At 51.0% G+C, this 23,016-nt stretch overlaps 1 protein-coding gene across 1 annotated transcript in view; it reads left to right on the forward strand.

The window, feature by feature from the left end:
* LOC106859514 (dynein axonemal heavy chain 9) overlaps positions 1-23,016 on the forward strand; it is a 69,543-nt gene that overhangs the window by 21,006 nt on the left and 25,521 nt on the right. Inside the window, exons 16-30 of the mRNA XM_088176819.1 lie at positions 123-248; positions 967-1,206; positions 2,142-2,302; positions 5,366-5,522; positions 6,242-6,346; positions 7,840-7,997; positions 8,323-8,461; positions 9,709-9,996; positions 10,721-10,931; positions 13,113-13,240; positions 14,270-14,378; positions 14,972-15,119; positions 16,770-16,944; positions 19,053-19,226; positions 20,735-20,942. Coding sequence (XP_088032945.1) covers positions 123-248; positions 967-1,206; positions 2,142-2,302; positions 5,366-5,522; positions 6,242-6,346; positions 7,840-7,997; positions 8,323-8,461; positions 9,709-9,996; positions 10,721-10,931; positions 13,113-13,240; positions 14,270-14,378; positions 14,972-15,119; positions 16,770-16,944; positions 19,053-19,226; positions 20,735-20,942 — 2,527 coding nt within the window. The remainder of the gene's footprint in view (positions 1-122; positions 249-966; positions 1,207-2,141; positions 2,303-5,365; positions 5,523-6,241; positions 6,347-7,839; positions 7,998-8,322; positions 8,462-9,708; positions 9,997-10,720; positions 10,932-13,112; positions 13,241-14,269; positions 14,379-14,971; positions 15,120-16,769; positions 16,945-19,052; positions 19,227-20,734; positions 20,943-23,016) is intronic.

Consider the following 23,016-nt stretch of genomic DNA (forward strand, 5'->3'; position numbering starts at 1 on the left):
CCCCAGTTTGGAGGAGGCCTGGGGCTTGTTTGACTGGAGAGCTGAGCTGCTTGTCCCACTCCCTGCCATCCCTCACTGCTGGAGGAGCAGGAGTTCCTGGGATGATTTAACCCTTTCTGCAGGTGGAGGTGTGGCTCAGCCGCCTGCTGGACACCGTGAGGGCCACGGTGAGGGACGGGATGAGCGCGGCTGTGGCGGCGTACGAGGACAAGCCCAGGGACCAGTGGCTCTTTGACCACCCTGCTCAGGTACAGTCCCTGCTCCTGCCCTGCTCCCAGCAGGGTCTCTGGCTGTGCATGGGAATGTTTCTGTGCAGGGGAGAGGAAAAGGGAGTTCTCCTTTCTCCTGGCCATCTCCTGGTGGATTCCCAGGCTGAGCTCCGTGCTCTGGCTGGAGCTCCAGGCAGGATGCAGCTCAGCTCGGGGACTTGGGCAGTGGCTGCTGCACCCCAGGGGTCACAGGAAGCCCCTGCCCCCAGTGAGGTGAGAGAACAAAAACAAATTGATGGAGCCCCTTGGATGCCCCTCTGGCAGCCTCGTGGTGTCCAGCTCAGCCTCCCATGTGTTCAGACACCAGAAAGGGGCTCATTGACAGAGAAATGGGCTTATTCATAGGGAAAGGGGCTCATTCACAGGGAAATGGGCTCATTTACAGAAAAAGGGGCTCCTTCACAGAGAAAGGGGCTCCTTCACAGGCAGAGGGGCTCCTTCACAGGCAGAGGGGTTTCTTCACAGGCAAAGGGGCTCCTTCACAGAGAAAGGGGCTCATTCACAGATGAGCAGCTGCTGGATGTGTTCAGGATGGGATTTCAATGGATATGGAATGGATCCCTGCTCTCCTGCCTGCTATGACACTGTATAATAAAACTGAATTCATGTTAGGGAAGCTTCATCCCTGATCTCCCCATGGATCAGACATAAGGAAACCCTGGTGTTCCTCTGTTGTTGAGCCAGTCTGTTTCCCCAGGTGGCTCTTTGCTGCACCCAGATCTGGTGGACAGCTGAGGTGGGCATGGCCTTCTCCAGGATGAAGGAAGGCTATGAGAAGGCCATGAAGGAGTACCACAAGAAGCAGGTGGCCCAGCTGAACACACTGGTGACAATGCTGCTGGGGCAGCTCTCCAAGGGCGACAGGCAGAAGATCATGACCATCTGCACCATCGACGTGCACGCGCGGGACGTGGTGGCCAAGATGATAACACAGAAGGTTGGTGTTACAGCTCAGTGTGAGCCATGCTGGGCATTGCCAGGGAGCTCATGGAGTGACAGACCAGGGACAGGCACTGGAGCACTGCCTGCCTCAGCAGGGCCATAAGAAAAAGCATTTGGGCTTTTCTTCTCTCCAGCTTTCTTGCTCTGGTGTGAGCCCACAGGGAATCCCTTGGGATGTGTCCACCACTGCCACACCACTGCTCAACCATCACATAAACCCAGAATGGTTTGGGTTGAAAGGGACCTTAAAGCTCTTTTCACTCCACCCCTTGCCATGGCAGGGACACCTTCCACTATCCCAGGCTGCTCCAAGCCTTGCCCAGCCTGGCACTGGACACCTCCAGGGATCCAGGGGCAGCCACAGCTGCTCTGGGCACCCTGTGCCAGGGCATGCCCACCCTCACAGGGAGGAATTCCTTCCCAATATCCCATCTGTCCCTGCCTATGGTAGTGGGAAGCCATTCCCTCTTGTCCTTGCACTCCATGCCCCTGTCCCCAGTCCCTCTCCAGCTCTCTTGGAGCCCCTCTAGACACTGGAAGGGGCACTGAGCTCTCCCTGGAGCCTTCTCTTCTCCAGGTGAGCACCCCCAGCTCTCCCAGCCTGGCTCCAGAACAGAGGGGCTCCATCCCTCTAACCATTCTGTCCTTGCCACTGTCTCATATCCCACCCTGCAGGTGGCTGGGAAGGTGCCCTGGGTATGCTGAGTGATGGCTTTACCCTCACCTGTGTTTCTGGAGGGGCAGCCAGGCCCAGAACAGGTTTCTGGCTAATTTGGTTTTACCCTCTGGGTGCTGGGGCAGCACCACTCCTCACCCCACTGCAGTGCCCAGTCCATACCTGGTGACAACCCCCTCACAGTCCCCTTGGGCCCCTGAGCTGTGTGTGCCTGGCAGCCCTGCCCTGCCTGATGTGCAGGTGGCCCATTGCAGGTGGACAGTGGCCAGGCCTTCCTGTGGCTGTCACAGCTGCGGCACCGCTGGGTGGACGAGGAGCGGCACTGCTGGGCCAGCATCTGCGACGCCCAGTTCCTGTACAGCTACGAGTACCTGGGCAACACCCCCCGGCTGGTCATCACCCCCCTGACTGACAGGTGAGAGTACCTGGGCAACACCCCCCGGCTGGTCATCACCCCCCTGACTGACAGGTGAGAGCACCTGGGCAACACTCCCAGCTTGTCACTGTCCTGGGTTACAACGTAAAGTGTGCCCAAAAGGATGGATCCTGTCACCAGCTGTTAACCCATGTTGGGCAGTGATCCTGATCTCTGTGGAGATATCCTCTGTTAATGGGCCATGTGTTAACCCAGCTGGGGCAGTGTTCTTTATCTTCCCCACAGCCCATCCTCCCTCCAGGAGATCTCTCCTGTTCATGGCCATGCAGTCCCAGGGCAGGGCTGATCAAAGTCCATCATCCCATGGGAGATGCTCCAGCCAGGGCAGGAGCCGAGCATTTCCTACCCAGATAAAATCTGAGATCTGGAACACCAAGGCAGCCCTTACCCACTGGTTTCCAGGGGACAAGAGCTACCAGACCTTTCTTCAGGATCACTGCTTCAACAAGATCACTTCATCTGGACTGCTACCACCACTCTAACTAGTGGGGTGTCAGGTTGTATTCTGACTCTGGCAGTGCTTTTCTTTTGTACTATTGCATGTATTTTTTGTTTGTTTGTTTTTTTCCTAATAGAATATGTTTCTGACTTGGAGTCTCTCACTGGTTTTGCTTTCAAACCAGCACAGTCATCACCCCCCTGACTGACAGGTGAGGCCCTCGTGGGGCTGCCTACAAACACAGGCCAGACTGAACTAAGGGAATAAAAAGCAGTTCTGTTTATTGAAGGGCCCTCAGGTACATTTTGGGCAAAGCCCCCTGAGGGTTACACCCAAAATGGACAACGGAGCTTTCACACTTTTATAAGTCTGGTGCATTTGCATATTGGGGATTGTCTTCTTTGAAAGACAGGTGTCTGATAAGAAAGGCAGGAGCCTTTCTTTGAAATGGAAAATGTAAATGCCCTCCCTCCAAATTATTATAATTTTGAAATTGAAGGGCTCTCAGGCAAAGATATGTGAATAGGAGTAACAGTTTTTTACTAGGAAAAATTAAAATAGAAATACAGTATTACAAAAACCAAACCCAAAAACACTGACAGTCAGAATCCAAGCTGCCCCCATCAGTCAGTCAGGGTTGTTGCAGTCCCATTCCATGGTGGCTGCAATCCTGCAGTGACAGATGTGGTTCTGCTGGAGCAGGGCTCCTGCACAAGGTGCAGTTTTCCTCCAAAGCTGCAGGGATGATGTGCAAGGCTCTGGTTTTCCTCTGGGGGATCCAGTGGGAAAAGGCTGCTCTGCTGTTCCAAATCTCACCTTTGATCTGGGTAGGAAATGCTTGGCTCCTGCCCTGGCTGGAGCATCTCCCCATGGGATGATGGAATTTGATCAGCCCTGCCCTGGGACTGCATGGCCATGAACAGGAGAGATCTCCTGGAGGGAGGATGGGTTGTGGAAAATATAAAGCCCCACCTGGTTTTAACAGCTGGTGATAGAACACACACTGCTGGTTACATCCTGCATTGCAACCTAAGACATGGGTAATCTTCCAATTACAGCTTCAGGTAATGAAGTAATTTACCCCAATTTATTCCCCCCAACTCACTTTTGTTTCCATCTCTCAGGGCCTGAGGAAGTGAGGTGTCCTTGATTCCCAGGCCTGGAGAGGAATTGTTGTGTCTGACCAAAAATGGGAAAGGAGCAGCTCACACTGGATATGGAGTTTAGAGTTACACACTAAAGAATTTCAGGATTACAAATATATGACAAATAGAAAAGCTAAAATCCTAAGGCATCAGGGGAACTCCCTCATGGCTGGGCTGTGCCAGACAGCTGTGCCAGACAGAGCTGCCAGGCAAGGAGGGGTTCACTTGGGATGCCCACATCCCTCTTGTTTTCCCTCGTGTCCCAGCAGTGCAGCAGCAGAGCTGCAATCTCACTTGTTTTGGGATTTTGCAGTGTTACCCTCTGGGATGTCTGTGTCTCAGACCCCAGGATGCAACCCCCAGGTGAAGATGCTCGTGGACACACACACCCTGCAGTCCCAGAGCTTTCATCTTGTCCTGAAGGTCACATCTGCCACTGGGTACCCATCTCACTGGGGACACAGACATGAGGTGCTCTGAGTTGTCCCACCTGGCTTCCAGCTGCCCATACAGATGTGTGCAAGTCTCCTGTGGATCCCTTCTCCTCTCTTTCCACTCTGTGTGATGCTTCAGTGGCTGTGAGCATCTCAGATGGTCACCCATGTTGGCCATGGTGGCTTCTACATGGGGTACAGACACCCACATGTGGGCACCTCCCTGGGATCCACCATCAGCCTGATGGAGAAGCCTTGGGGGCATTGTGTAGAATCATTTCTGGGCCATCAGAACAGGTATTTAACTGTGCTGGGAAAAGGATCCTTTGGGCTGAGGAGCACTGGGGAGCCAGAGGAAAACCTTTCAGCAAAGCTGACCTGTCCTCGTGCTAGCCTGGACATGCCCAATGTCACTGAGTGTGACAGTCCACAGCAAGCACAGCCTGGAGTGAAGGGGTTGGGCAGACCCCGGTGGGAGATGAGGACCTCTTGGATTTGAGGAGCAGCTGAGGGAGATGGGGGACTTTCCTGGAGGAAAGGAGGCTCAGGAGGGACCTTCTCACTCTCCACAACTCCCTGACAGGTGGGTGTCAGGCTCTGCTCCCAGGGAACAAGGGACAGGAGAGAGGAAACACCACCAAGGTGCCATTCAGATTGGCTATTAGGAAAAATTTCTCACTGGAAGTGTTATCAAATCCTGGTACAGGATGCCTCGGGCAGTGATGGAATCACATCCCTGAAGTTGTTCAAAAAACACACGGATGTGGCACTACAGGACATGGTTTAGTGGTGAGCAAGGTGCTGCTGCTGTCCTGATGATGGGGTTTGATGATCTTGAAGGTCTTTCCCAACCTTTCTGATTCTGTGACGTGCTGGAGAAGTCCCAGCAGAGTAGAGGTGGTTGTCAATGCCCACGAGGATTTCAGCTGGACCAGGCTCACACAGAGCTGTCCCAAAGGAGGGCACAGGGCTCTGCAGTGAGCACCCAGCTCAGTCTCTTTCCCCTTTTGCCTTGTCCTTGCAGGTGTTACATCACCCTGACCCAGTCTCTGCACCTGACCATGAGCGGGGCCCCTGCTGGCCCTGCTGGCACGGGCAAGACAGAGACCACCAAGGACTTGGGCCGTGCCCTGGGCATCATGGTGTACGTGTTCAACTGCTCTGAGCAGATGGACTACAAGGTACTGCTGCCCCAGGCTGGGCTGCTGGAACCTGCAGGATGGGAGTTACCCTGCTGATCCGTCCCCTCTGCCTCCCTTCCTGCTGAACAGCTTTTCCTCTTCCTCATCATCATCTCTAAGGCTTGCACGAGGTTCTTGAGGAGGTAGAGACCTGAGCTGTGCTCTCTGCTCTGCTCCACCTTTCCCTTCCCTTCTGGAGTTGGGTTCCACATGAAATTCTTCACAAATTATGGCCTGTCCAGTCGAGACCAAGGCTGTGCTGATCCATTCCAGACCCACAGGCTACCTGTCCCAGGCATGGGCAGAGACCTCTCCTGGTTTCTCAGGATCCTCTCCTGGGATAAGGCCAACACTGGGTCATGGGGCTGATCCCTCTGCTCTCCACGGGCACTGGGTTTGGTGGCCTTGGATCATATTTTATCCAGCTGAGGTCTCTCATGGATGTGGGGCTGTCAGTAACTCAGCCCAGGTGACCTTTGGATGGAACCAGAGAGCAGAGATGTCGAGAGTGCAATTAGCAAATCAAGTGGCAAACTGTGCAGAGCTATAAATATTATAATTGAGTTGTGCCTGCTGCTCCCGTGCACTTTTCTAAATACCCACAATAGACTGTAAATTGCTATAAATAAACAGGCAGGGAAATCAAATCCGTTTTTTGCTGGAGTTGATTCCGTTTGTGATTTCACTCTTGTAATTTTATTTTATTTTTTTCTTTTCAGTCTTGTGGGAATATTTACAAAGGCCTTTCCCAGACAGGAGCCTGGGGCTGTTTTGATGAATTTAACAGGATCTCGGTTGAGGTCCTTTCTGTGGTTGCTGTACAGGTAAGAGGAGAAAAGCCTGTAGATAAATACAAGCCAGCCACCCTTCCTTTCCTTTTCCCTTCTTTCCCTTTCTCTTTCCTTTCCCTCCCACAGGGCCAGAACAGAAGGGTTTGAGTCCTGGGGGACTTCAGTGCTGAAAATTGAGTTGCCAAAGTATCAAAGTTTTTCTGGTCCCAAATGTCAGCTGTGAGTTCAGTTTTGGGATCCCAGTGTTTGACTGAGGTGCTGAACTCTTCCTAGGTCCAATTTGGGGCTTGGCATTGCAGAAATTAAAGTCTAGAGGCCAGAAGTTTCTACACTTCTATAAATGTTTTGTTCAATGGAATTGTTCTGAACCCCTCCAGGAGCTCCTCACTCTCATCTCTCTTTCTCTCATCATTGTACCTCGTGTGATGTCCCAAAGAAATCCCAGGCAGGTACAGGTATTTGTGTGTCGTTCCCTCTCCATTTCCCTTCCATCAGGTTCTAGTTTAAAGTTGTCATTGAAAAAACCTCTTTGAGGATCTTAAAATAAAAGGGGAAGCAGAACAAAAGAAGCCCAGATATGACTCAGCTGCTAATGATTCCCTGGCTGCTGGCTGGAGGTGGTGTCTGAGCAGGGCTGTCACTCCATCATCGCCTCTCTGCTATTAGGGGGTAACCATGGCGATGTTAATTGGCTGCCTTAGTCATGCAGCTCCTGTCGGTGTGGGTCCTCACTCAGAGAAACTCCCTTAATTGCTTTGCTTTAGGGTGGCAAACGGGTGAGTTTAGGGCAGAGCAGAGATTGCTCCCCCATGGAGTGGTGTTAAGTAGGAGATGAGCTGGCTGCACGGAACTGCTCCTGTGGGAAGGAGCCAAGGAGGGTCTGGCTGTAATGGACTCCAGAGTGGAAGGTGGGCACTGAGGTGGTCTGGCTGTGTTTTCTGTTTAGGAAAACATTTTTTATGAAAAGGGTGATAAAATACTAGAAAAGTCTGCCCAGGGAGGTGGGGGAGTCACCATCCCTGGATGTGTTTAAAAAAAGTTTGGATATGGCACTGGGTGCCATGGGTTAGTTGAGGTGTTGGGGAATGGGTTGGACTCCATGGTCTGGAAAGTCTCTTCCAACCTGGTGATTCTGTGATTCTGTGACTCCATGGGAATGGAAGGTGGGGAATAAACTGGTCTGGCCGTAATAGACTCATTCTCTTTAAAAAGTGGGGGATGAGAAGAACAAAGCTGCAATCAGGCAAATGGAAAAGACCAGCCAAGTCTGGCAAGCAAACTCTTGCAACTCTTTTCAGTTTGACTGTCCAGTCTTCAGCCTTTTTCTGCTTTTTCACTGTTGGATTGTGATGGGAGGCACACAGATTTACCTCAAGCAGTGTAGAAAGCTTTATATGGTCAGTAAAAACCCAAACCAGAGCAGAGATAAGCCCCAGTCATCATGGGCCAAGTGTAGGGAGGGCAGCAGTGCTGTCTGGGGTTTTTCATACCTGAACACCAGCACTAAGCACTGCCTTGGTTCCTAGGTGAAGAGTGTGCAGGATGCAATCCGGGAGAAGAAGAAATCCTTCAATTTTCTGGGAGAAGACATTAACCTAGTCCCCTCAGTGGGCATTTTCATCACCATGAACCCTGGTTACGCAGGACGAACCGAGCTACCTGAGAATTTAAAAGCTCTCTTCAGGTGAGTCGAGGTTGGGTTTTGTGACCTGTGTAACAAAACTGGCAGAAATTGTGCTTTGGAACATCCAGGCTTCATTTTCTTGAGAAATTCACTCTCATTGGGGATTCACAGATGGTTTCAGCCTTGTGCACCAAGCCTGGATCAGGGAATGCACAGGGAAGACAAGGGAGCTGTGTCCAGTGCCACAGGAAAGGCAGTGTGGGCAGACTGGGAGAAACTCCAGTGGCTCACTGGAGACAACCTGTAAGATAAAGCTACAAATCCACTGCCCTCAAGCTCTATAGCTAACAATTGCTCTGCAGCCCTTTCCTGCCTGTCTCCCTAGGCCCTGTGCAATGGTTGTGCCAGACTTTGAGCTCATCTGTGAGATTATGTTGGTGGCCGAGGGCTTCCTCGAGGCCCGAGCCTTAGCCAGGAAGTTCATCACGCTCTACCAACTCTGCAAGGAGCTCCTGTCCAAGCAGGTGAGCCCTCTGTGAGCTGTGCTCTGGATCCCCCAAATCAGGGATGTGGCACTCTGCTCTAGATCCCCCCAAAATCAGGGATGTGACACTCTGCCATGCACCTCCATGGCTGAAGCTTCACAGCTTTCAGTCACTGACTGTGTTTGTGGCATCTGCTGGAGAAGGCAGGGTTTGTGATCACCAGAGCAATGACTTTTTCAAACTGCTCTCCTGGAGGGTCTGCAGGGACAGAAGCACCTGGCCAGCTGCATTAGTGAGAGACGTTTTTCAAAAGCCTCAAATGCCACCATGGTTGGGGCAGTATTCAGTGACCCTTTGCTTTCCAGTTAATTCCTATTGAGTCTCCTGCCTGCCCGGGGTTCATGATGGCTGTTCCTCTCTTAGTCCAATTAAATATAGAAATACTGCCTTTCATATCAAGTGTTGACCGTGTAAGGTCACCTCCAGTGCAAAACTCTGGTTAATCAGATTTTAACCTGTCCTTGTCTGCATAGGTCAAAGCTGGGATGAGTTGAATCAGGACTCCAGATGGAAAACCTGATCTTGGCTGTGCCATCATGAGCTTGGGTGGGTTTCTGCCTTGTCTCAGAAGCTTTGTGCTGTGCAGCTGGAGGCCCTGTGGGAGCTGTGGCCTCCCACATGAAACAGTCAAACTGTTGGGCTGTGCTCTGCAGGGTCTTCATGGAGCAGAAATAGAAGGATTTGTTTGTTGGCTTGGGAGTTCCTCTCATGCCCCTTTAGGATTCTTTTCCAGCAGTGTCCTCTCTGCTCCTGCTTGGTGGATTATCCCCAGGCTGGGAACCTGGTGATGGAGAAATTTGGGTGTCTGAGGCCTCAGAATGGACTAACAAGCCTTCCACCTCAGTAGCTCCTGCAGATCCAGGGTTCTGGCAGGCCTTGTTTAACCTGCACAAAGGCCAAGCAAACTGCTTTAGGGTTTAGGGGAAAAAACTGCTTAGGTCTCCAGAGTACAAGTCCTACTGCTGACTTAGTGCCAGCTCTGAGCCCAAGTGATGGCATGAGCAGCTGAATGATTTGACTTGTTAGTACTCTCCCTGGTGGGAAGCTCACCTTCTGAAATGGAGACCAGGCTGCTGGAGGTCTCTGGCCACGACACAAATAATGAATGTGGCTGCATTTCCATTGCTGACTGCGCTGGCAGCTGGGACTGCTGGTTCTTACCCCTGCCTGGCGCTGTCTAGGCAGGAACTCTCCCCGGTTTGGTGTCGTTCTCCCCCCTCATGCAGGATCACTATGACTGGGGGCTGCGGGCCATCAAGTCCGTGCTGGTGGTGGCCGGCTCCCTGAAGCGCGCGGACCCCGAGCGCCCCGAGGAGCAGGTGCTGATGCGCTCCCTGCGCGACTTCAACATCCCCAAGATGGTGACAGAGGATGTGCCAGTGTTCCTGGGGCTCATTGGGGACCTGTTCCCTGCTCTGGACGTGCCTCGGAAGCGTGACCTGCATTTCGAGGCCGTGGTGAAGGAGGCAGTGCTGGAGCTGCGGCTGCAGCCTGAGGACAACTTTGTGCTCAAGGTAAGACAAGGGATGTTCAATATAGAATAAGAATATCAAGGGATGTTCTGCTCTACTTGCACCATCAGCAGCTCAGCTGGGTTTTCTCAGCCAGCTTTGCTTCTTCAAAGAGGGCTCTGCACAATCACAGGATGGTTTGGGTTGGAAGGGATCTTAAAGCTCAGCTTGTTCCACCCTCTGCCATGGGCAGGGACACTTCCACTATCCCAGGTTGTCCCAAGCTCTGTCCACCTCGTCTTGGACACTTCCAGGGATGGGCCAGCCACGATATTCCCCTTGCAGATAGACCTTGATGGAGGACAGTCAGCTATGCTGGGTCTGACTGCTCCTAAATCCAGCTCTGCCTCTTCCCTGGATTTACAGAGCCTGGCTCTTGTAGGCTTGTGCACATGCAGCCCCTGGAGTGCTGAGCCTCCTTGGCTGGTGGCTATCACATGTGAGCAGTGCTGGAGGTTTGTCTGCCTGCTCAGGATTTCACCCATCACTGTTAGAGTGGTCAGACCAAACTCGGGGTCAAATCCCTTTGTGTGTCTGGGTCACAAATTTCTATGTGAGAGGCCCCATGAGAGCTAATTTCACAGAATGGTTTGGGTTGAAGGCACCTTAAAGGACATCTCATTCCAGCCCCCCTGCCATGGGCAGGAACTCCTTGCAGTATCCCAGGTTTTGCACATCTGAAGTTCAGTTTGGCATCCCTGTGTGAGCTCTGGGGGTGTTTCCCCAGGTGGTGCAGCTGGAGGAGCTGCTCAGTGTCCGGCACTCCGTGTTCGTGGTGGGAGCTGCAGGCACAGGCAAGTCCCAGGTGCTCAGGTCCCTGCACAAGAGCTACCAGAGGATGAAGCGCCGTCCTGTGTGGACAGACCTCAACCCCAAGGCAGTCACCAATGATGAACTTTTTGGCATCATTAACCCAGCAACGAGGGAGTGGAAAGATGGTAAGTGTCGTTTCATAGCTGAATTTGGAGATAAAGAGGGTATTTTAATGAAGCTCCTGAGTGGCAGCAGGAGGATGGGTCTGTGTGCAGGTCTCACAGCCCAGGTGCTGCTCCCAGGGTGAGGGTTTACTGTTAGAAGGGCATGTAGGGTGTTACAGCCTTTTGGGAATTGATCTTTTTGCCATAAGGATAATTATCATGTCCATTAACACTTCGCAATTTCTAGCTGGAGCAGGTTGTTTTTTGGGGCTGGGTGCTGATGGAAGAGGATTCCCTCCTGCCCTGTGCTGTTCACTGGGCCCCCCAAAAAGTGCCATCACCAGATTTCTGTGTCTGGACACTCCCAGCAAACGTTTGAGAGGTGTTTTTCCACTAAATATCCCTGCCTGGGCGTTTGCCAGGCTGTTGATGCTGAATGCTCCTGAGGAGGATGAGATGAGCATTTAAAACCTGCTGAAAGATTTCAGAGATGTGGAGTGAAAACGTTGGGTTGTGACTAATCCAGAAAGGCAGCTTTGATTCCCTGTGTGGCTGTTCTGGGAGCTGAGGGGAGGTGAGGGAGGATGGCTCCATAAATCATCCTCGGCCAAAGGTCTCCAGGAGAGGAGCTGCCACCACCTCCCCTGCCCCCTGCTCTGCTCCAGTGCCTGGGTTAATTTCTTTTTAATTGTGATTGGGGACCCTAAATCAAAGTGACAGAGGGAAGTGTGGGATGTAGGCAGCACCCTGCAGAGAGAGCTGCACATTAGGGATTGTGGATCAGGGACTGTGGGTGGCACTGGACAGCAGGAGAGACACTGGCAGGTGGCTGTTCTCAATCCTCTAATGTTTCAAGAGAACTTACAGGACTCCTCTCTGATGGCTCAAGGGAGATATTTTCTGCATTAACCATTCCTGCAAATGTTGTTTCTTGATGTTAAAGAGCAGCCAGGCCATTTTCAGCACAGACTGATGAGAGAGGATGTGTCCCCTTATGGATCAGCTCCTCCTTTTCCTCTTCTCGAGTTCATCCTGTCACTCATTTCACTGCCAGCAGCTGGAAAGTTTGTACATGTTAGGTGGAAAAAGGTCCCACAAGGGAATCCTAAAAGTGTTATTTGTAGAACCAAACTCTTTCAAATCTCAAGAGCCCTCTGTGGTGTGGATGCCCGAGGCTGGGAGAAGGGCACTTCCCTCTGGCTGCTGCTGTGATGCTCCCAGGCAGGAGCTGCTGCTGCCACTGGCAGTGCTGGAGGGGTTGCCAGGCTGTGTCCAGCGTGAGGGATGGAGTCCAGGCAGAGCAGAGAGGTGTTTTGTCTGCCCCCAGCCCGTAGCTGTGGCAGCTGAGCTGTTCTGCATTTCTGGTGCACGAGTTTTGTTCTGGTCATGCAATGCCACCGGCGGTTGCTGCCCTGGGTCACCAGGGAACAGCTGGTCCTGGAGAAACAAAAAGCATGCCTGTCACAATCCACCACAAGAGAGGCTGTTTTTAATGTTTGCTTGATGTTCCTTCGTGCAGACCAGCCTTTCCCTTGGTATTTCCTCGTGTGGAGGAGAGTGATGGTTTTGTGGAGCTCTCATTTGCCCTGCAGTACTTGTGCTCTGTTCCCAGCTTCTCGCTCTTCCTAGCATTCATTATTTACTCCCCTTGAGACTCTGTATATTCTCTGTCTCCTTGATTTTACTGACATTTTGTTCTGTCACTCAATGTCAGTCTGGACATGTTCTCCCCTCAGTCTTACTAAAGCCATGACCCAGTGTTTAAAGCATCTTGATTTTCCTGATGTACTTCAAGCCAGGAAAAAAAAAACAAATATAAGAATTTCCAAGGCATATTCAGATGGTTTTTCTCTGTGTTGTATAGTTTGTGGGATTTTTTCCTCTGAGTATCTGCTCTTCATTTTTCCTATGTCTTATGGTTTTCAGTGGGAGTGAAGCTCATGTAGGCCTACAGTCATTCTCAGTGATAATAACTCTGATAATATTTTTTTCTTCAAAGCAGATATCATTATATAGTGATAATAACTCTGATAATATTTTTTTCTTCAAAGCAGATATCATTATATAGTGTTATTTATGTCCAGATGCAAAGAATTATGAATGTTTAAGGGGAAAGCATAATTTTTAGGAAATTGCTGGAAAAATCTGTTACAGCAAGCGACAACTTCAATGTTCATCAACATATTGGTGTCACCCTCCCAGGACTGTTCTCATCAATCATGAGAGAACTGGCCAACATCTCACATGATGGTCCCAAGTGGATGGTACTGGATGGAGATATTGATCCAATGTGGATTGAATCTCTTAACACTGTGATGGATGATAATAAGGTAATGGATGTAAGGTAAAGAAACAGGTATTCCTTGTTGGGTGTGATTCAGCCTGGGAGGAATGCAGATTGTAACAACATCTCCTGGAATAATGCAGCTGTGTTTCTTCAGACACACCAAACTATATTGCATAAAGGCAATGGTGCATGAGGGAAATAACTTAGAGCTTGTTTTCATTGGAATTTCTCTTTTCTGGAGAGTTGTGCTCGTGAGTAATTGCAAATGTCCTGATCATAACTTTAGGCCCATTAAAAGTAAGGTTGGGACATAATTCTGTGTCTTTTCCCCACCCTGAGGGAGTGCTTTGGTTTCTGGGTTGTGGAAGAGAGAAGGACCATGCTATGCCTGTCAGAAATCATGTCATGGCATCACAGAATGGTTTGGGTTGGAAGGGATCTTAAAGCTCATCCCATCCCACCCGTGCCATGGCAGGGACACCTCCCACTGTCCCAGGCTGCTCCAAGCCCCAGTGTCCAACCTGGCCTTGGGCACTGCCAGGGATCCAGGGGCAGCCACAGCTGCTCTGGGCACCCTGTGCCAGCCCTGCCCACCCTCCCAGGGAACAATTCCTGCCCAATATCCCATCCAGCCCTGCCCTCTGGCAGTGGGAGCCATTCCCTGTGTCCTGTCCCTCCATCCCTTGTCCCAAGTCTCTCTCCTGCTCTCTTGGAGCCCCTTCAAGTGCCAAAAAGCCACAGTAAGGTCACCCCAGATCCTTCTTCAGGCTGAACAACCCCAGTTTTCTCAGCCTTTCTGAGAGCTAACAGAGCTGCTCCATCTTCTGCTCATCCTGGAGCCTCCTCTGGACTCTCTCCAGCAGCTCCAGGTCCTGCCAAGGCTGGGGCAGCTCTGCAGGTGGGGTCTCACCTGAATGGAGCAGAGGGACAGAATCCCCCCTTGTCCTGCTGGGGCTGCAGCCCTTTGCTGCTGTGCCTCAAGGAGCTGGGCTAGGCAGCCAAGCTCAGCTGTGCTAAACACTCTTCATTCCTGTTCCTGAGAGAGTTTGAGGCTGTCTGTCTGCACATGCAGGTGCTGACCCTGGCCAGCAACGAGAGGATCCCCCTGAACCCCAGCATGAGGCTGCTGTTTGAGATCAGCCACCTGCACACAGCCACCCCGGCCACCGTGTCCCGGGCAGGTGAGTCCTGTCTGAGCTGTACCTCACAGCAGGTGCCATCCAGGGCTGCTGTCAGTCTTCTGTTGGCCAGCTTGGTCCCTCTGAAAGCTGCCAGGCTGCCTGTGGAGTGCAGGGTGTGTTCCTGAAGCTCACAGGCACACTGAGGATCCTGAGCCTGCATGGGGGTGTGTCATTGTCTTGGGGGTGTACTCGGAGTGTTCCTGCTGCAGCACTGCTGAGAGAACACTTCTGCCCAGCTCTGTGTGATGAGCAGAGAGCAGTCTCTGTCCCAAAGAGCTCCTGATCTTTTGGAGCAGTGCATGGGAACAGGGAATGAAGGTGTCCCCTGGTGTCTGGGGCTCAGAGCAATAACCTGGCTCAGCAACACCATGTTCTAAATTTGGGGCAGGGTCCTGAGAGGTGTCCTGGTTTCCTGAGTTACATCCCTTCACTGTTAATGTTTCTTCTCTGCAGTGGGGCAGGAGGAGGGGGCAGGTGATGAGGGACCAGGTGTCTCTGACAGGGTTTCAGTTGTTGGAGAGTAACTGGAAGTCTCCGGAGGAAAAAGGGAGAGCTCTGCTGTGTCCTTACTCTTGTCTCTTCTGTACCTCGAGGGATCCTGTACATCAACCCCTCGGATCTGGGCTGGAATGCCCCTGTGAGCAGCTGGATTGACAGGAGAGAGGTGCAGTCTGAGAGAGCCAACCTGACCATTCTGTTTGACAAGTACCTGCCTGTCTGCCTGGACAGCCTCCGAACCAGGTACCACTGCAGGGTGCTTGTGTCTCCCCTGGCCAGGGCAGGCAGCCACCACCTCCCAGACCAGCTGTGCTCCAGGGCTGGCCGGGGTCCTCCTTGTCCCCAGGAGCCCTGGGTGTCACTGCCTCCAGCTCCAGGGAACTGTGGGGTGAGGGGGCAGCTGACACTCCTGCCCATCCTTGGTTGGTCTGATCTGCTTCTCCTTGGATGTTGGTTTGATGGTTCCTGTGCTTGTATCGGTTCTGCATCTCTTGGAAATTAAATCCAGAGAATCCTAAAGGGAAAGTCTTTCCAGTCTCCTGACGTGTCAGGCCAGACCCGAGTTCACTGCACAAGTTTTGGGCCAGTAGAGCAGTTCAGACCACTGCTGAAAGTGTAGAAGATGCAGAGCAGATCCTCTTTTATCTTCTCCCCACATCTTTTCCTGCCCCTTGGGGATGAGGAGGGAGCTGGAATTGTGTGAGAGGGTGGGATTGCTCCAGAGGCTCTCTTGGATTTCTTTCCTGAAGCATTTGAGCACAGCTGAGTCCTTCTGTGTGAGCATCCAGCCTGGGTGTGTTCCATGGCTGGACACTGACCACTGAATACAAAATACAGGACAAGGAGTGATGGTTTTAAACTCAACAAGGGAAAATTTAGGTTAGGTATTAGGAAGAAATTCTTGGCTGTGAGGGTGGGCAGGCCCTGGCACAGGGTGCCCAGAGCAGCTGTGGCTGCCCCTGGATCCCTGGCAGTGCCCAAGGCCAGGCTGGACATTGGGGCTTGGAGCAGCCTGGGACAGTGGGAGGTGTCCCTGCCATGGCAGGGACTTGGAATAGATGACTTTTAAAAGTTCCCTTCCTACCCAAACTGTGATTCTCCATCCTCTGCTTGTTCCCTATATCTGCAGTTTCATTAAAAAAAAAAAAAAAAAAGAAAAGTCAGTGAACACCTGAACCCATCAGCCCCAATGAGGAGGTGTCAGCAGGAGCTGCTTGTGTGCAAGTCTTGCTCCCTGGGACTGGGAGTTGGGAATCTTGCTGGGGAGCTGCTCTCTGGGTGCCCAAACTTTAAAGCTGTTGGCAGCAAAGCCCATGGAGCATCTCCAGCTCTCTCTGCTGAGCAATTGTCAGACCATGAAATCCCCAGGATTAGCTGCACCAGCCCCGAGCTGAGTATTTTGGTAGCTTGCTTAATTCAGAAATTGTAGAACCAACCTTTCAAATAGCTCTAATTACTTTATGGAGGACTTCAGTGCTGCTACAATATTAGTTTGGAATTCTGTAAGTGTAGCTTAAACGAATGTAAAATGGCAAGATGAAAGGTTTTATTTTATTACTGCTCTATTTGACTGCTTTTGAACTCCTCGTGCTCCCAGGAAATCATTGCCTTTAGCAACTCCTGCATTTTACTTCTTTCAAGAGGATCAAAGTTTTTAAATGCCTGAAACTTCTGATTACTGTTATTATGTGTGTGTGTGGCAGTGCCAGCAGGGCCAGGCAGAGGATGGGTGCTCTCCTTAGTGCTTTTCCAGGAAATGAGACACCCACTGCTGACAAGGAAAATGCTGATATTCTGGGGAAGCATTCCTGCCTTGCTTTCCTGAGCTGGGAGCAACCCTGGTGCTTCACCCAATTCAATTTCCCGATTATGTTTTCCATTTCCATCCCTCAGATTTAAGAAGATCATTCCTATTCCTGAGCAGAGCATGGTTCAGATGCTGTGTTACCTCCTGGAATGCCTCCTGACAGAGGACAACACACCTCCTGACTGTCCCAAGGAGCTTTATGAACTTTACTTTGTCTTTGCTGCTGTCTGGGCCTTTGGTGGGTCCATGTTCCAGGACCAGGTAAGAAGGGAGGTGCCACATCAGCATCTTTCAAGAGATCTTTTATTGCCCTTTTTTTTCCTACTTTTTTCTGTTTTCCAAGACCTAAAGCTGTGTCAGTGATGCTGTTTGACCTGGAAACCTGAACTAAACAATCCCTTTCATGAAAGACCTCATTATCCAGGGGGTAACACTGGAGAATGGCCAAGCTCACTGTGGGGCTCCCTGGGTGCCATCACCTCAAGGAGATGTGTGGAGAGCATGAGCAGCTTTCCTGGTGCTTGTGGAGAGTTTAACCCTCCATTCCCTGTGTGCCAGCTGGGTTCACAGCCTTGGTTCTGCCAGTGTGACTTTTAAGTCAAGCCTGGGAGCAGGGCTGGCCCTTGCCCAGCAGCACAAGCTGCTGCCTCAGCAGAGGAGCTTCAGCCCCTCCTCTGGCTGGAGCACGGCTGGTGGCACCTGGACATGGCATTCCCGTGCCATAGCAGCTGGTCGTGGCATGGCAGGGCCTTGGCACAGCTGGGTGTGTGGCAGGAGGGGCTGGGAGCAGGCTCAGCATCTCTCTGGGAGGATTCTGGGCGTTGCTGCTCTGTAAATGTCAGGGAGGAGAGCGTGAGCACACGGCGTCCGAGCGAGGGGGAGCCTGATGAAAAATGATCCAATATAAAAGCTGTTTATTGCTCCCTGCTGAAGGTGCCCTTCCTGGTGACCTTTTGCTGCTGAAATGTCAGGAGAAACAGGCTGGAAGGCTTCCCACTGCTCGGCGTTTGTTGGTGGGGAGCAGGGCCCCTCTAAAAACAGATGATAGATTTGCCATTTGCAGGCTCTGAAATTAGCAGAAATCCATATGGGGTTTTTGTTAAGGAAGCAGTTTGAGCTCGACACCATTCTGGCAATAGAGCTGGGGCTGGGACTGCTCCACTTAAGGGCTCAGCCCCTCCCAGCACTGCGAGCAGGGCGAGGCACCACTGTGAGAGCTTTTAGCAGCACTGCACATCCCTTTTCTGCTGCTGGCTGAGGAGCTGTGACAACAGCAGCGAGGAGATTACAGTCATTCTGCCTCTCTGGGTAGCACGGGACTGCAAAATCCTGGATGCTAATCATGTGTTTTCCAAATCCTCTGGTCTTTTGATGTGTGGTGGCTCGGGGAGCTCTGCAGAGGACACTCAGTTCAAAGCCAGGTTTCCTGAGGGAGGCTGAGCAGTCCTTGGTCCCACCTGGTCCCAAAAACCTGTGGGGTGGCTATGGGGAGGAGATACCTCATAGAGATGCCCCAGGAACAAACTGTGCTGCTAAAACTGGCTCAGTGATGCATCTGCTCTCTCCCAGATATCTTTTTAGCAGCATTTTCCTCCTCCTTCTCCCCTGTTTCTCCCCAGCTGAGGCTGCAGTCCCTGTGCTCTGCGTGGGAAGGGTTCAGACAGTGGCTGGCCCAGTTTCACAGAGGAGACCCGAGGCAGGGAAGGGGACTAAGCACATTTTGCAAATCCTGACTTTAAAGAAAAAACTGACACCCCAGCTCCCCCCAAAAGGTTCAGATTATTTAAAATCTTCATGCATGGAGAGATAGAAGCGGGGGAAAACAAGAAAGCAGGACTTGCTGGGCCCTATGGCAGCAGTACCTCTCCCATTCTTTGCTGAACTGGGATCTGCAGTCCTGCTGCTCCTGCTTGGAAAGAGGCCAGAAAACAACAACTAAGTGTTTGCAGGGTGATGTGATTTATGAGGAAGAGATTTGGTATGCATGCTCTGACTATCCATGGCCACGGATGGAGATGGATGTGGTGTCCTTGTCTGTTGGAAGAAGTAGGCACCAAAAATCAATCAAGTGTCTGTTTAGTCATAGGCACGTATTTCTCTTTTTCAAATTGATCCCTCTGTCTAATCTCAGACACACTAGGAGTGATCAACATAGAGGATGAGTTATTTAGGGGAATAAATAGGAGTGATGAGAAAAAATGAAGAAAATGAAAAATTAGACTTAATAATAGGAAAAAAGGATAAGATTGTTATACTGTGGAATATATTTTTAAGGACTAATCCCACTCTGGTGGACTGGGACAAAGAACATTCTCCATCTCTAATGAATTTCTCCAGATTTGCTATTTACTCTTCTTTTTGTCCTGCAGCTCGTGGACTACAGAGTGGAGTTCAGCAAGTGGTGGGTGGCAGAATTCAAGACAATCAAGTTTCCTTCTCAGGGCACAGTCTTTGACTTTTACATTGATCCAGAAACAAAGAAGTTTGAGCCTTGGTCTAAACTTATTCCCCAATTTGAATTTGATCCAGAGGTGCCACTGCAGGTGGGTGACCTGGGCAGGTGCTGGGCTGGAGGAGTTCCTGTGTTTTAGTGACTGCAAGTGGGTGTTTCAGTAAAGTCTGGTGAAAGGTCAGGAACTGATGGAATTCTTTATGGGATACAACTGAATTACCCATCTTTTTTGCTGTGCTTTGACTGTAACAGCACAGCCTCCATCCATCTTCCAAACATGAGTGATGTACAGCAGGGGCGGGGAGCTGCTGTGCCCAGAGAGAAGTGGTGAGGCAGAGCAGGGACAAAGCCTCTGAGACACCATGACTTGTCATTCTCTGTGGCTGCAAATAGAGATGAGTTTATGTTTGGGACAAGCATAGAGTTCCTCGGGTAGTGAATTGTGGTTGCCAGTTGCACTTTTCTGTTTTTTTAAAGTGCCACAGTGAGCAGATGACTTGTAAAAATCATCACTGTTTTAGCAAGGTGTGATTCTGTGGGGGGATCCAGGAGCTGCTCCCAGGGGTTAATCCAGATGGATTTTAATGGCTGGCAGCAGCAGATCATCCCTTTCCTAGTGCAGCCTGGAAGCTGGGCTCACCTGCCTCATTCCTGCCTCTCCCAGGAGGTGGCTGTGGGGTGGTGGTGATGCCTTTTCTTGGTCCTAGAATTAAGAGTCAGACACAGGGATCTAAAAGGGTTTTTACCTCAGTATTTAATAAGGATCTTTATGGTGCATCAGTTTATCAAGGTGGAATATGTTGAAATGCATACCCTTGGTAGAGAACGTATACAATTTTATAGACCTTGCAAATTAGCATATCTAACAAAGATTTCTAATGAATGGCACTATATCTCTTTATTTTATAGTATTCTCCCTAGATGGGTTTGATCCTAGTTTGTAGGATATGTTCTGGAGAGAATCTTGTTTTCTCAAGACAGTGTAAGGCTTTCCAGTGTGAGGCTTATACCAGAATATCAGGACTGTGCTAAAATACCAGGCTAAAAGAATTGCAAGAATACTGGGAGCACATAAAAGGTACATAAAAAGGAAAGGCAAAAAATCATCATGGCATTGATGCCTTGGAGAGTCCATCTAGAACAGAGTTAAGGGAATAAAGTGGGGATTTATTAAAGGCCTTCAATAGATCCACCTTGGGCAGTCAAAGCCTCCCAGAGGCTACACCCAGAATGGACAATGGTCATGAGTGTTTCAGACAATTTTAAGTTTGGTCTATTTGCATATCAGGGGTTAATTCTCCAATTACAGCTTCAGGTAATGAAGTAATTTACCCCAGTTTGTCCCTCCCCCCCAGATTCACTTTTGTTTATACTTTTTTGAGGCCCGAGGCTGACCTTGGTTCTTAGGCTTAGAAGGATTATTTAGTGTGACCAAAATACGAAGTCAGTACCTAACACTCCATCCGGAGTCCAGAGTTCTACAGTGACGCAGTGCAGGATCTGAAAAAAAAATATAAAAAAAAATCTAACAGCTAAAAACTGAAGGCATCAGCGTTGGTGGCAGGGCTGGGGACACTGAGGTGGGTGCTGTGTCCCCAGGGCTGCCTGGTGCCCACGGCTCAGAGCGTTTGCCTGCGGTTCCTGGTGGCCGGGCTGCTGCAGCGCCGGCGCCCTGTGCTGCTGGTGGGCACTGCTGGCACGGGCAAGTCTGTGCTGCTGGGGGACACCCTCTGCTCGCTGGACACACAGCTCTTCCTGGTGAAGAAGGTCCCCTTCAACTACTACACCACCTCTGCCATGCTGCAAGGTAAGCTTTTAAAGCAGGGGAGGGTCGGGTTGGGCATCGGGAAGAAATTGTTCACAGAAAGGATGGTTGGGCATTGGAATGGGCTGTCCAGGGAGGTGGGGAGTCACCATCCCTGGAGATGTTTGACAAAGCCTGGACTCAGGGCCATGGTTTAATTGACAAGGTGGTGTTGGGTCACAGGTTGGACTCAATGATCTCAAAGGTCTTCTCCAGGCAGGTTAATTCTCTGATTCTGCGGGATTCTGTGCGATTCTGTGGGTTTCTGTGGGATTCTGGAATTCTGTGGGATTCTGTGACATTCCTGGAGCATCCATTGGAGTTTGGAGCGGGATGTGCACAGGGAGGCTCGAGGAAAGACCCGTGGGTGCATTGCCTGTGTTGCTGTGGGCACACTCCCAATCCCACAGTGAAACTCTGCTCAGCAGAGCCCTGGTTTTGTGGAGATGATGTTTTCCAACCTGAGAATTTGCATTCTTAACCCCAGCACTCTGGTTCAGGGCTGTGCCAAAGCCCAGGCTTCAATCTGCTGCGGTTTTCATGGCTTGTATTTGACTTGAAGTGTTTCTTTAACAGGCTGGAATTGAAGAGTAAGATGGGTTTCTTGGAGAGGATCCAAACTGTCCTCGGGGTGCAATGATGGGAATTGCATCCCAATTAGCAGTGAGGATGGTGCTGGTGGATAAGTGCAGGCTGGAAGCCAGGGCTGGTTCAGGGGGCTGTCCTCTTATCCTGCCACAGCCCAACATGTCCCATGGACAGGTCCCTACCCCCTCCCCAGGGGCACAGAGCTTGCTGACCTGTGGGGCTCAGACCCCCAAGGAATTTCTGGCCCCAGGGAAGTCCATAAGAATATTGCTGATGAGGATTTTGAAACATCAGTGAAAAAATAAGTTTGAGCCAGAGGTAGAGTTTGCTGTGTAGTCTCTTCAGAGATGGAGAAAAAGCAAGAAATTCTTGAAAGCTATCTCATTTTAAAATGGTGTCCAATGAGAGATAAAATAATTTGACATATATTTATTAACCAGTAACAAAGCAACTTGGTTCGAGTTTAATTACAACTGAGTCACTGTAAACCACACTGATTCCTTTATGCAGCTGGGTTTAACCTAAATGTCCTGAAATCACAGAAGATTCTGAGTTGGAAGGGACCCACCAGGATCATCAACTCCACTTCTTGAGCATATGGCCCATCTGGGAATCAAATCCATAACCTTGGCATTATTAGCACCATGCTCTGCCCAACTCAGCTCATCTCCTTCTACTTCCCCAGAGCAGCTGTGGCTGCCCCTGCATCCCTGGCAGTGCCCAAGGCCAGGTTGGACACTGGGGCTTGGAGCAGCCTGGGACAGTGGGAGGTGTCCCTGCCATGGCAGGGGGTTAAAATGAGAGGATCTTTAAGGTCTCCTCCTACCCAACCCATTCCACGATTTTGTGAAGCTTCAGGGAGACCAGGGAATAAACCCAAAGGGGTTAAACCTTCCCTCTTTGGGCTGTTCCTGGCTGAGTGGTGCCAGCTGGGGACATGAGTGTCCCCGGCTTCATCCCTCCTCTGCCAGGCTCCCAACACTGCAAACATTTTCAGGAAGGTTTTATAGTTTAAAATTGCTCTCTGAGGCTGATCTGTTCCCAGAGAGGTGACAGCACAGGCCCAGCTATGCCCTGGGGCCATGCTGTGGGATCACATCTGCTCTCTGGGGAAGGCTTGAGAGGTTTCTGGGCTTGCTGGTGCCTCTGCACACAGTAAATTCTTTGGGCTACTTGTCCTTCAAGAAAAAAAATGGGTAAAACCTCCCCTTGTGGCCAGCCATGGACAGTGTGATGGTTCCACCTCCCTTTATCCTTTTCCTCCTGGAGTGGGAAGTGCCCTGGGTTGGGGAGGGGGCTGAGCTGAGTGTGCTCAGCAGCCTGGGGGGACCCTGGTGTTCCCCTCCTGCCCAGGTGTGGGGCAGGTACAGGGTGCAGGTACAGGGTGTCCCTGTTGCTCTGGGCTCCAGGCTGAGCCCTCCTCTTCTTTCCTCTGCAGAGCCCAGCACATCTTCATCACAGGCAAGTGTGATTTATGCTGCTTGGCATC

The sequence above is a fragment of the Sturnus vulgaris genome, chromosome 20 (assembly GCF_052056855.1).
Source record: "Sturnus vulgaris isolate bStuVul1 chromosome 20, bStuVul1.hap1, whole genome shotgun sequence".
NCBI lineage: Eukaryota > Metazoa > Chordata > Aves > Passeriformes > Sturnidae > Sturnus > Sturnus vulgaris.